Source organism: Ammospiza caudacuta, chromosome 6 (genome assembly GCF_027887145.1).
Source record: "Ammospiza caudacuta isolate bAmmCau1 chromosome 6, bAmmCau1.pri, whole genome shotgun sequence".
Taxonomy (NCBI): domain Eukaryota; kingdom Metazoa; phylum Chordata; class Aves; order Passeriformes; family Passerellidae; genus Ammospiza; species Ammospiza caudacuta.
Window position 1 is genome coordinate 61,482,024 of NC_080598.1, and position 12,275 is coordinate 61,494,298.

The 12,275-nt window shown below is 36.8% G+C and overlaps 1 protein-coding gene across 1 annotated transcript in view; it reads right to left on the reverse strand.

The window, feature by feature from the left end:
• The window catches only part of KIAA0586 (KIAA0586 ortholog), a 69,785-nt gene that overhangs the window by 48,601 nt on the left and 8,909 nt on the right, over positions 1-12,275 (reverse strand). Inside the window, exons 11-17 of the mRNA XM_058806694.1 lie at positions 11,867-11,908; positions 10,323-10,549; positions 8,595-8,667; positions 7,958-8,215; positions 7,606-7,780; positions 1,686-1,874; positions 611-798 (exon numbers count right to left, since the gene is read on the reverse strand). Coding sequence (XP_058662677.1) covers positions 611-798; positions 1,686-1,874; positions 7,606-7,780; positions 7,958-8,215; positions 8,595-8,667; positions 10,323-10,549; positions 11,867-11,908 — 1,152 coding nt within the window. The remainder of the gene's footprint in view (positions 1-610; positions 799-1,685; positions 1,875-7,605; positions 7,781-7,957; positions 8,216-8,594; positions 8,668-10,322; positions 10,550-11,866; positions 11,909-12,275) is intronic.

Genomic DNA, 12,275 nt, shown 5'->3' on the forward strand with positions numbered 1-12,275 from the left:
GAACACCCAACCTGTGTTTAACTCTGAGCTCCATGAATCATTTGTGTCTGAAAGGTGTGTGGGGGAGTGGGTGCAGCCTCAACAATTGGAATCCAAAACAATGAACATGGAAGAAACATTCACTTCCTTGACAACAGACTCATGTGAAAAATGAAAACAAACCCCAACCCACGAGGTAAAGACTGCAAGGGTGGATTAATCAGGAGTGAAATCTTGGGTTGACAATCATGCTTGAAACAGAAATCTTAAAGGCCAAAGCAATCATCCAAGAAAACTGACATTTATATTTATACTTCTTTTATTCCAAGTTTGTTCTGGCTCAAAAATCTCATTATAAAAAAAGAAAATGTGACAAAAATTTTACAAATGCCCTGCATAGGTGACTTAGGGAAGAAATAGTTTTCTATTTTGGCCAGATAATAAAGATAATTGTTAAAATATGAATAAATATATTACTATAGCATGAGAGCTGCTTGGTTTCTCCATTCCATATTTTTCTAATTCTTACTGGAAACCATCTACTGATGTTCAAGTTACTGATGGATCAGGCTGCCTATAGATAGCACTCATTCAAATAAACAAACAAATCATCATCACTGTTGACATGTACCTGCACAGAGAGCTGAGGAGGCTCCTTTTTCTCTGATTTCATCTCTATCACAGCAATATTTGGTTTTTTTACCTCTACAGGAGGCTTTGGTGACACTGGAGGAAGAGAGGTTGTAACTGTGACAGGGTGTGGTTTATCTATGATCACTCCAGCAGGCTGCACTGATGTGTTGCTGCTTTGGGTTTGACCTAAAGACAGTTGAAAAACAATTAAAACTTTATCTATCCATCTCCAAAGGCAGTAAATTAATAAATTAATTAAAATTATATTCTGTGTGTTTCTAGATTCTGTGCGCAATTACAGAGCAATTAAAAAGCTCCCTATTAACATTAACTAAACTACAGTAATTCACCAGCTAATTTTAAGCTTTCCCAGCAGAAATTTTCAACTCAACATTATCTGTTTTTAAAATTATTCATTTTTCTTGACTCTGGTGACACCTACTGCTGAAAACAAGAATTGTGTTTGCCATTCAAAAACTACAGAGCATCACACCCAAAGTACACTTATTATAACAACCTAAATATTTTTGTCTGAGACAGCCTTTTATAAAAATAATTACCTTATTTCAATGCCTATATAATACTAATCCTTCTCAAAACACGCCCTGTATAAAGGTTCTATTGAAAGTCTAAAAATCCAGAAGTCATGAGAAGGAATTTACTGTGCTTGGCACAGTCCTACTGAAATTGTTGGGCTGAAGTCATTGCAAAAGTTGAATCCAAGGGTGAGTGATTCAGTTCCTGCTTTGGATACCAAACTGAAAGCAAGAACATGAGGCCTAAAACCAAAATAAATCAAATTAGGTACAGTTAAACAAGTAAATGCTCTGTCAAGGTGTCACCAGACATCCAGCATGAAGGATGAGGAAAACCAGAACATTTTCAACTGAGCCCTCAGATTTCCTATGAGAAGAGCAGGTACAAATCTCATGGAATAGTTTGGGCTGGAAGGGATCTTAGAGATCATCTAATGCCAAGCCTCAAACCACTGATTTAAGAAGATAAAAGTTACATTTTCATGAAATAGCAGTGATTAACCTGCACAGAATCTGCTCCAGGGTATTTTCTCCTACCTAGAGGAATAGCCATGGGGATGAGGTGGCCTTCCAGGGGACCAGGGGCAGCAGGGACATCCTGGCTGGGGCTGAAGAGGAACTGGCTCTGCTGGGCAGGGACCAACACAGGATTCTTCTTCTTGGGGCTGCTGATGACCTTCTGAGTGTGAAAGTAGGTCTGGGTCCTTGCTGACCTCACCTTTGTGCCTGAAACAAGAGCACACAAACTGGAAAGGTCACAAAGCGTGCACAAACCCAGTGACAGCACTCTGAATAAATATATATAATAATAAATATATATTTTGTATATATATATAATTATTTATCCTATTCAACACTCTATGAATAAATATATTTTTTCACTGAGCCAAGCCTTCATACTGAACCCACTGCAAATTTCTGCTGTGGGATGGAGGGAATGAGGGAGGGAGTCCCAAAGGGCAGAACCTGAAAGTGCTACAGATAGATAGATAGATAGATAGATAGATAGATAGATAGATAGATGGATGGATGTCTTGGCATTGGCAGCAATGAAGGAGTTAAAATTGCAATTTTTAAGTTGTATCTAGCAGATAAGGGCACAGAAACATGAAAAGGACCAAAGAACAGCAGTAAGTTGGAATGAAATCTGTGATTTAGCAGCTAAGAAGAAATCCATGATTTAAGTTTGAAATTTGGAGCTGAATGTGTGATTTAGCAGCTAAGAAGAAATCCAGAATTTAGGTTTGAAATGCAGCCACAAAACTGACAGGTACTCAGAGGAACAGGTATAATCTGTAAATTCCTGCTTTAACAACTCAGTGCTACTGCAAAATCAAGCCATAGCTAAAAACCAAAAGTCTTGACTTCTGTCAACATGGAAATGGTGGTTTTTTTTGTCACAACTTTTCAAGTGTGCTGTAAATATCCAGCCAGAAGTAATTTATATGTAAAAATGTCTTAAGCAAAGAGCATTTATTGCAATGTGCATTTCTCACCATGCAATCATGCAAGGTCTTAACTTACAGCAAACAATGGATATTATTAGGGAAATTATTAACTTTAATATAAATGGATAAAACTGCCTGAAAATTCCCCCCCAAAAAGGTGTCAACAATTGTCAATCAGGCAGAAGTGCTTCTACTGTTATTTTGTAGGTGTTAGGATAATGAATTTGGAAAGAAACATGCTGATAACCATCTCCATGCCTTTATTACAGCCAAAAAAATGTCATTTTACTCCTCTGTTGTTTCTAATAATCACCTCCCTGTACCTGCAGCCAGTTAACACATGGCAACAAGCACTTTTTAACTCTGTTCACATTTAAGAGCCTCCTAATTAATTGAAGAATGAAAGTCAATGATTGTAAAATATAGGAAAAATAAAGATTGATAATGTGAATTTGTCAGATGCAGATAAGGCAGTTCACTTATAAAGTGATATTTTTGTACAAATTATGGTTTGTAAGCCTGGAAACCATAGAAGAAGTCATAACTCCTGAGTGAGAAAACACAAGTCAGAGAGAAGCATCTCTAGAAAAGGGTTTGTGTTCATGGTGGGTAAGCGATGGAATGAGAAATCACAACACAATGCTCTGGTCAAGAGGATAAATGTGACCCCAGATGTGTCAGCAGAGAGGCTGAGATGGAGCAGGAGAAGGTTCCATAGATGATAACATCCACAGATGATAACACTGCACTCAGCACTCATTCTGTATCTCTGCAAATATTAAAATAGATTAGACATTAACAGGCACTGTTCACTTTTTAAGGAAAAGTCACCTGGAAAGTGAAGTAGCTGGAAACTGAAGCCAAAACCTCACTACAAATCAGATAATAAATCTGAAACGTCCCATTTGCTTTTGAAGCACAAGGTATTTTGCTATGGGAAGAAGCAGAATTTCTGCTGGTTTTAAATAATGAGCTTGTGCCTTTCTGCAAAGCCCAGGTTAGGCAAAAAAACTGTTCTGCAGTCAGACAAATGGCTGGACTCTGTAACATAAACAGATCCAGTTCAGAGGCTTGTGATTTAGAAGAGGTCATACCACATGATCTAACAGTCCCCCTTGGCCTTGAACTTTTGAGTAAAAGCAGAAATTGGCAGAGTATCTGTAATGCTGCCAACCTGTAAAAACAAGGTTTTCTCAGTGAGAATGATTAAGTACTGTATACACACAGCACCTCATTTTAATTGCTTGCAACTTTTCATTTTTCCCTGTAAGGTTTATTTGCACTGGGCAGAAACTAGACATTTAATTAAACTTAGCTTTAAAAAAAACTGTGTTTTACATGTATTTATCAGTTCATATTATGCAAGAAAATAATTCCAGCTTTTTTTTTTAGAAATGATCTCTTACCCATAAAAGTGCTAGTTGAATTTTCTTCCTAACTTCCCATAAGAAACTAAGCATTAGTCACCATAGTTTATTTGCAAAGAACATGGTTGAGAGTTATAAAATGACTGAAAAGAGACTCTCCAGATGGTCATTTCAGTCTTAAATAAACATCCTTATTCTAACACTAATTTAAAACAAGCTCAGTGGACTGCTCTAACAAAATAGAGTCATTTAATAAGTCTGGATTTTTCAGCCAATCAAACCCAAGGTCAAAGATTTCCAACCTTTTGAAGCCTTTGTCACCTGGTACATCAAGGCCAGGAAGGGAATCTGTGGGTGCAGGTCTGTGAAGGGAAGAACTCACCATACCTAATGTCAAAGAGATTTGTTTATTTCCTTCTTTGTTTGTGTTTTTTCTATTACCTCTTCTTTGTTTGTTTTTTTTAAGAACTCGGTGCTTTGAGGTGCTCATTCAACCTTGGTGCATTTTATTTACACTCCTCCTATAGAGGAGCACAGAACTGTTCCTGATTTTATTATTTATACTTTGCTTTGCCATAACAGCTTCTTCCAGAAGAGCAGCCCCCAAAATGATTGAAGTGTTTTGTCTTTGTGAGACCCACGTGAAACACCAGGGATTATTTTTCCATTTTATTGGCATGGAAAGGACAAAAATGAAGTAGTTTGATCAACAGTCTTACCAAGAGGCAAAGATAAATAATGCCAGTAACAAACATCAGTCTCAGCTAAAATCAGAAAGTTTGGAACAGGACACACTCACTGGAGTGCTGCTCCTATACACAACGTGCAAAAAATTCCAATTTTCCCTCAGATAAGAACACCAGGAGGTGTCTTATTTTATTTACTGTCAGGATAGAGACAAAACCATAACTTCCCATAACTCCAGTGTGATATTAAATAGAGAAACAAATTTTATGGTGGCTTTACTGTTGCAAACCCAGGTTTTTCTCTGCAGCATGACTTCATGGCTTGGAAGGGAAGCACTCTGGCAAAAGGCTATCCAGAGTTCACTCTGTGTTTTCCAGCAAAGAGCTTTGAAGCTGTTTGTCACACACAGGAGTTCTGCAAGATTGAAGGCAGCATTGATCCAGCTTTCCCTTTCATTTCTATTTGCACCCAACAGAAAAAAGCTGAAGCACAGGAGCAGCTCATTGCAACTGCTCAGAACCTTTCATTTCACTGACACCACTGAATTCCAACTGGTGGTTTCAAATGATCAAATGATCTATTTGTTATAATTAGATTGGGGAGGGGGACACTCTTTTCTGCCACTTTACAAGATATTGTTTCTGGAATGATGAAATTGGCCTTCCTGGAAAGGTTATGACCGTCTGTAAAAGACAAGAGCTCAATAAAGAGAGAAGAAAATTCAATTAGGGCTCAGCAAAAGCAGAACTGCTGATTAAATATTTTTAAAGAAGTGTCTGTTCTCAATGCAAATCTTAGTGGTCACTGTGTCACTGTTATTACTGCCCTAAGTGCTTACTAGCACACATTTCACTCAAAAAGATGTATACAGAATAAATTAAATTATGGGTGTACAGCAGAGCCAACAGTCAAAACCAGTGTTATATCATGCTTCAAGTGAGTATAGCAGAGGATACACTATTTTTCACCAAAGAAAAAACATTCAAGAGAAGGCAAACAAAATACCTAAGTCAAAAGGCTGGCAGTTTTCATGTAAAAAGGTCTCACCTTTTAAAAAATTGTGAGCTTTGAAAAGTTTTCTAGGTTTTTGCCAGGACTATAACCCACATTTTCCAGGAGGGTGCTGAGAATTGTGAATATTTTCTACCAATAACATTTTCTCTTCACAGATCATGACTGGGCTCCAGAGCACAGGTAAGGGAAGTGCCATAAAGACCAGGTCAGGCCAAACAAGAGATTCTTGTACAATTTGAGGACTTGCCACTGTGATGTCCATCATAACCACAGAATCACAGAAGGGTTTGGGTTGGAAGGAACCTTCAGGATTAAGCAGCTCCATCCCCCTGCCATGGGCAAGGACAACTTCCACTAGACCAGGTTACTCAATAGTATTAAAATAAATAAAATAAAAATATTATAATAATAGTAATAATAATAATAGTAGTAATAATAATAATAAAACCCCCAGCCTCAATCCCCAGCACTGCCTGTCTTTAGAAACACAGACATGTTTTACACCATCCACTGCAATGGCCTAAAACCATGATTTCACCCAGTGACTGGCTGCCTTCTGATGTTAATCTCTCATATTTCACACAGAATGTAATGTTTTGACAGCTGTAATAAAAACCCAGGCAGCATTTTAAAACATGGCATTTAAGACTGCATCAAGTGTATTTTCTCTGCATGGGTAGCAACAGCATAAGTGCAAGAAGCATGGAGGGAGCCAGTTAATATTTTCCCATGGGTGTACATTTTATTAACTCCTTTGTGCCCACCACCACCTTAACCCCCTCTTCCTTTTAAGCTTCTCTCCCATCTCCACATTTTCCCTTCATCTTTATCCTTTTTCATGTCATTTCTCCCCAGTAAAATTATCCACACTGTTTTTTTTTTAATACCAGTTAAAGATTATTCTTAATTTTTGCATTAAGAATCAGGTAAGTTTTGAAAAAGTAATTAAGAAATAAAACAGATCAAATTAAAACATTACTAACTCTAGATGAAGTTTATCTACACTGACCTATGTCAGATATCATATAATCTCCTTTTGTAATTATTCTTACACATTTTTAATAGGTTAGAAAATTAGGATCCTCTTATCCTAACACTTTGCCAACTAAACTAATGAATAGAATGCATTAGTAATCAACTAAAAACCTTTATCAATTAAATAACCTTAAGAAGCTATCACAGAAAGGATTTCTACTCTGCTTATAACTCCAACTGAATGAAGAAAAAGGAGTTACTTGCACTTAGTGAACTTAACCAATGATTCTGATTACAACTTTTACTATTTTAATCTTCACCCCCATATATTTAATTTTCATATTTCAATTGATGCATTAGAAACAGGAAATTAAATATCAGATTTTCTTCAGTTTTCAAGTCTCAATACATTTCTGAACAAATTAAATATTTAAATGAAAAATCACTGGATAAACATGACACAAAAAATACATCTCCCAGTGACATTTATCAAAAATTAAGTTCATTTTTCAACACACTAACTTGTGACTAATTTTAGCAATTCAGCTCACTAAATCTAGGACAACAATAAATACATACTAATACATTTATCATATTTAGAAATAAGCATTTATTTGACAATCTAAAATAAGTGAGAGACCCATTAAGCAAAGTTGAAAAACTTCTGATATTTTTCAGTTTTGAAAAGAGGATTTTAAACAGAAATAAACTATTTCAAATGGACAGGACCTACAACAAGCATCTAGTCCAACTGCCTGACCACTTCAGGGCTGACCAAAAATTAAATTAAAAGCATTTTCCAAATGCCTCTTAAGCCCTGACCAACCTGAGGCAGTGACCACCTCTCTCTAAAAATCCACTGCATAAGATTTATATTGAATTAAAATTAACAGATTCATTTCCACAAGGAATTCCTGGTATTAAAAAAGAGAAGGAACACCTTGTTCCCATCAAAGAATCACTTACCTCTAACAGTCTCTATCAGTTTGGGTCTGGCAAGTTTAGATTTGGGAGAGGGAGAGTTGAATTTTAGGTAGGGCCCTTTCTTAAGCGTGCTCCGGCGCCCGTGGTAAATGGGTTTGCCATAAACATGGGACAGAAAATCTTCATTTTGCACCATTGCAGTCCCACCTACAGCTCCCTGATGGACACCAAAAAGGAAAAAAAAAAAAATTAGTTTACAACTCTACATTAATGTAAATTGGAGCAGGATAGAGCTATCACTTTCATTGTGAATTAGTAACCTGCACACACCATTTTTCATGTCAATGCTGAACAGTTTTTTCCTAGAAAAGAAACCAACTGCTTGGCAACTCACATCTGCCTTTCTTCCTTTGCTTTGCACATTTTCAGAAAAGTAAGTTTTAAACTTCTGTTTCTTTGTGTTATCTTCCACCTGCTTCTGCAATGGCTGAGCTGGAGGTGGAAGCTTTTTTGTCAAGCCTCCTTGGATGTTTTCAGTTTTCTCTTTAATTTCCTTCTTGGTCTTCACAGCCCTGAGGTTTTGGGCTTTCTTGCTCCCTGGGGCTTTTTGATCACGTTTCTCTTGTTCTGAATCACTTTTTGCCATTTCAGCCTAAATAGAGAACATAAATATAATAAATGGAGATTTTTGTCTTCAAGGCTATCAGCAGAACGTGTGGATAACTTTGAAACTCTGAGAAAGGGCCTGTTTTTCATGTTAGCCAGTAAGTGAGACCAGGGATTTTTAATACACAACTACAGTTTTAAAACAGAGGAAAATATTTTATTATTTATGTATTTATTTTTATTATTGTTATTTATTTGTTATATTTATTTTACTATATATTTTGCATGCTGGTAATAATAGGCAGCTTGCTCATATTTTCAAGAGGTGAGTAAATCACTTTACTGTGGGCATGAAAGAACAAGGCAAGGTGGAAAAACCCAAAAATCTGAACTCACAAAAATCTGAGCTCATTTTCCAGCCCTACCTGGATTTCCTCACTGATTGCCTTGATCCACTCATCCACAGTTCTTCGGATACGAATCTCTTCCAGGATATCTCTGAAACAAAAGAAAGGAACAATTTGGGTCAGAGCTTCTCAGATTGCACACATTTGTTCCTGGGAAAGTAGTGACTTTTAAATGGTCTAAAAACAGAAGTTGAGAGCACAGACAGTGAGATTTTGCACCTCTACACTCCCCAAAAGGCACCAATCCCAACCCCAAATCTCCTCTTGCATGGTGGCACCTGCAAACCTCACTCCCTGCTGGTAAATACTGGCATTACTACAAATATTTTAGGAATAAGAGGCAGCCATGTGTCACTTTCTACTTTGATCAGAACTGAAAAAACAACAAAACAAAAATATTACAACTTAACAAAAAAGCAGGTGACAAATTACTACATCCTCTAAAAGATAATGAGGGCAGGTAACATGCCTCAAAAAAAACCCTTATACATAGAGAATATTTACCTTCCTCAGGAAAATGCAAGTTTAGATTGTATTTTTATAGAAAATTGCCATTATGATTTTAATAGAAAATTTCCACTATGATTTTAATAGAAAATTTTCATTATGATTTTAATAGAAAATTTCCATTATGATACTCCAAGCAGGAGTATTTAACACAACTAACAAAGCAAAAGTTCAAAAGCCAAAGATCTGTTGTGAGGTGATAAATTCTGTAAATTTACAGGCTTATGAAGTCTCTTCTGCTCTGAATAATTAAATTAGGATTCAATTTTCTTTTTAATGCTGGTTGGTATGGGAACAGTTAAATGCCCTGGCAGCAGAGCAGTTTGTCCAGATGATAAAGCCTCAGAAATCAGATTTAGGCACCTGACAAAAATCAGTTCACATCACAAGGGCTGAAAAACATCTGAATTTCAAGAATCAGACAATGATTGCTAGCAAGAGTCAATAAATCTACAATCCCCAAAAGGCACCAGACCCAACCCCAAATCTCTTCTTGCATGGTGCCACCTGCAAACCTCACTCCCTGCTGGTCAGTACTGACATTATTACAAATATTTTAGGAATAAGAGGCAGCCATGAGTCACTTTCTACTTTGATCACAACTGAAAAAAAAAGAAAACAAAAATATTCCAACTTAACAAAAAAGCAGGTGACAAATTACTACATCCTCTAAAAGATAATGAGGGCAGGTAACATGTCTCAAAAAAAACCCCCTTATACATAGAGAATAACTAGCTTCCTCAGGAAAATGCAAGTTTAGATTGTATTTTTATAGAACATTTCCATTATGATTTTAATAGAAAATTTCCACTATGATTTTAGTAGAAAATTTCCATTATGACACTCCAAGTAAGAATTATTTAACACAACTAACAAAGCAAAAGTTCAAAAGCCAAAGATCTGTTGTGAGGTGATAAATTCTGTAAATTTACAGGCTTATGAAGTCTCTTCTGCTTTGAATAATTAAATTAGGCTTCAATTATGTTTTTAATGCAGGTTGGTATGGGAACAGTTAAATGCCCTGGCAGCAGAGCAGTTTGTCCAGATGATAAATCAGATTTAGGTACCTGACAAAAATCAGTTCACATCATAAGGGCTGAAAAACATCTGAATTTCAAGAATCAGACAATGATTGCTAGCAAGAGTCAATAAATCCTTTTTGCAGGGAAGAACACAAGTTCTTCAAAGCCCAGATTTGCAAACATCCATCTCCCAAAGCACTGAATTGCAGGGTCTGACCTGTCTGTAGTCAAGGAGTCACTGAAAGCATACAAGGCATCTCCATCTTGTGCATGAGTAACAGCTTCCAGATTCTCCTCAAGGACTTTTTTACTGTTCTGCACTCCTCTCAAAATCCTTTCAGCATCTGTCAGGATGGACTTTGGCACTTGGACATTTTGAAGGATGGATGGTTTGCTGACTGGATGATGTTCAGGAGGATCAAGCGCAACAGGAAAAATTTTTGTCTAAAATTGAAACAGAACCACTAGCTTTTAATCAAAGATTGTAATTTCCTATTAATCTGTTATCACATCAGTGGCATCACATGAAATCCTGCCCATGTGCACTATCAGCAACTTCAATTACTCAAGGACCTTCATTATGTTGCAAATATATTTAGAGAAGTGAAAGACATCCAAAAGATCTCAAATGGAAAAGGATGGGAAGTATGGGAGGCAATGCTAATGAGGCTAATAAGCATGTGAAAAGATGGCAATTAGATACATGAAGCAAATCTCTCCATGTAACAGCAATTAAATATAATTAAGAGCCTAATAAAAGCCCAAGTCCTCTAAATATATGCACTTGTTTGGCATCAATCTACCCCCAAGAAACAGCGAGCAATACTTGTAAGTTTTAAGAAGATAAATCCCACAGCAGCCCCTTGATCCTCTTTCACTCATTTTCACTTTTCAGAAGGAACAATGAAGACTCTCACTTTGCAGAACCCTTTTCCAGAGATAAAAATCGAGCATAAATTAGCTGCTAAGTACAAAAGAAAGGGACACAAACACAGGAAACAAGTTCTCACATTCCTTCTCACACTCCTAAGGAAAAACCCAGGGGCCCATGAAAACTTCATCAAACAGTAAAAATATTTCAAAGTGATAAATGTACATTAAAAAAACACCTCAAACCAAAACCAAAATGCCCAGACTATGAAAACATCAACTGCATGCACAGAAAAATCTCACAGATCACAATTCAGTTTTGGCTTTAAGGCTACTTTTTGTCAAATCATAATTAAACAAAAGTTTATGTTCAATACTGCCACATTGCCATAACAAAACAGGAATCTACACTCTGATCCCAGAACCTTGGTTTTGGCCTGGTGATTAAAAGACAATATACCAAATTATTTATTAGTTTTGTATAGGTTTTCATTTTTAAATGAAATTTTTGGACAAATACTAACTCAGTAAGACAGGTAAGAAATACAGATACATGATAAATTGTAAAATGATGCAGTGAGACTCAGATCATGAAAGGGCAACTGGATCTGTTAAATCTGTAAAAAATGCTGGTAGCAGCAGCCCCCACAGTGCCAGTGTGACACAGCAGCTTCCTCCTGACATTATCCCCTCAAGGGATTTGCTGGCACTGAGCCAGACAGGAGGAATGTGATCTGTGCAAGAGCAATCCTTTAACAAACATCCAGGTGTGCCACAGGCAGGCTGTGATGTTTCATTGCAAACACACTCAAAACCCCTTCAGCATTAGAGCATTTCATAGAAAAGCCAAAACTCACAAAAGAAGCCCACGTAAAAATTTCAATTTCGTACTTTAATAAGATCAGTCATGTCAGTTTTCCATGAACTTGCTTCCTAAAAAGACAGAAGAAGAGCTGTTGAAACTTTAAGGTAAAATCCACAGGAGATACTGGATTAGTTTTTTCTCTGGCCACAGTGAATTCCTTGGGTTAGAGCACCACCTTCTGTCCTCAGCTAACTCACACCTTGGCTTTATGACAGAGCGGGGTTCTCATTTAGCCAAAAATGTAACATTTTATCACTCTACAAACCTCTCAGTGATGAAGAGTCAGTAGCTGTGTTTAATTGACCCAACTCTCTATTTGCTAAATCACCACATCTCTTTCTATCGATCTTTTTCTTAAGAGAGATTGCAAATAATTTCTGTGACTGTGTCCTTCTCCCATCCCTTATCCCATCTCATCTTGTTCTGTTGCCTGTA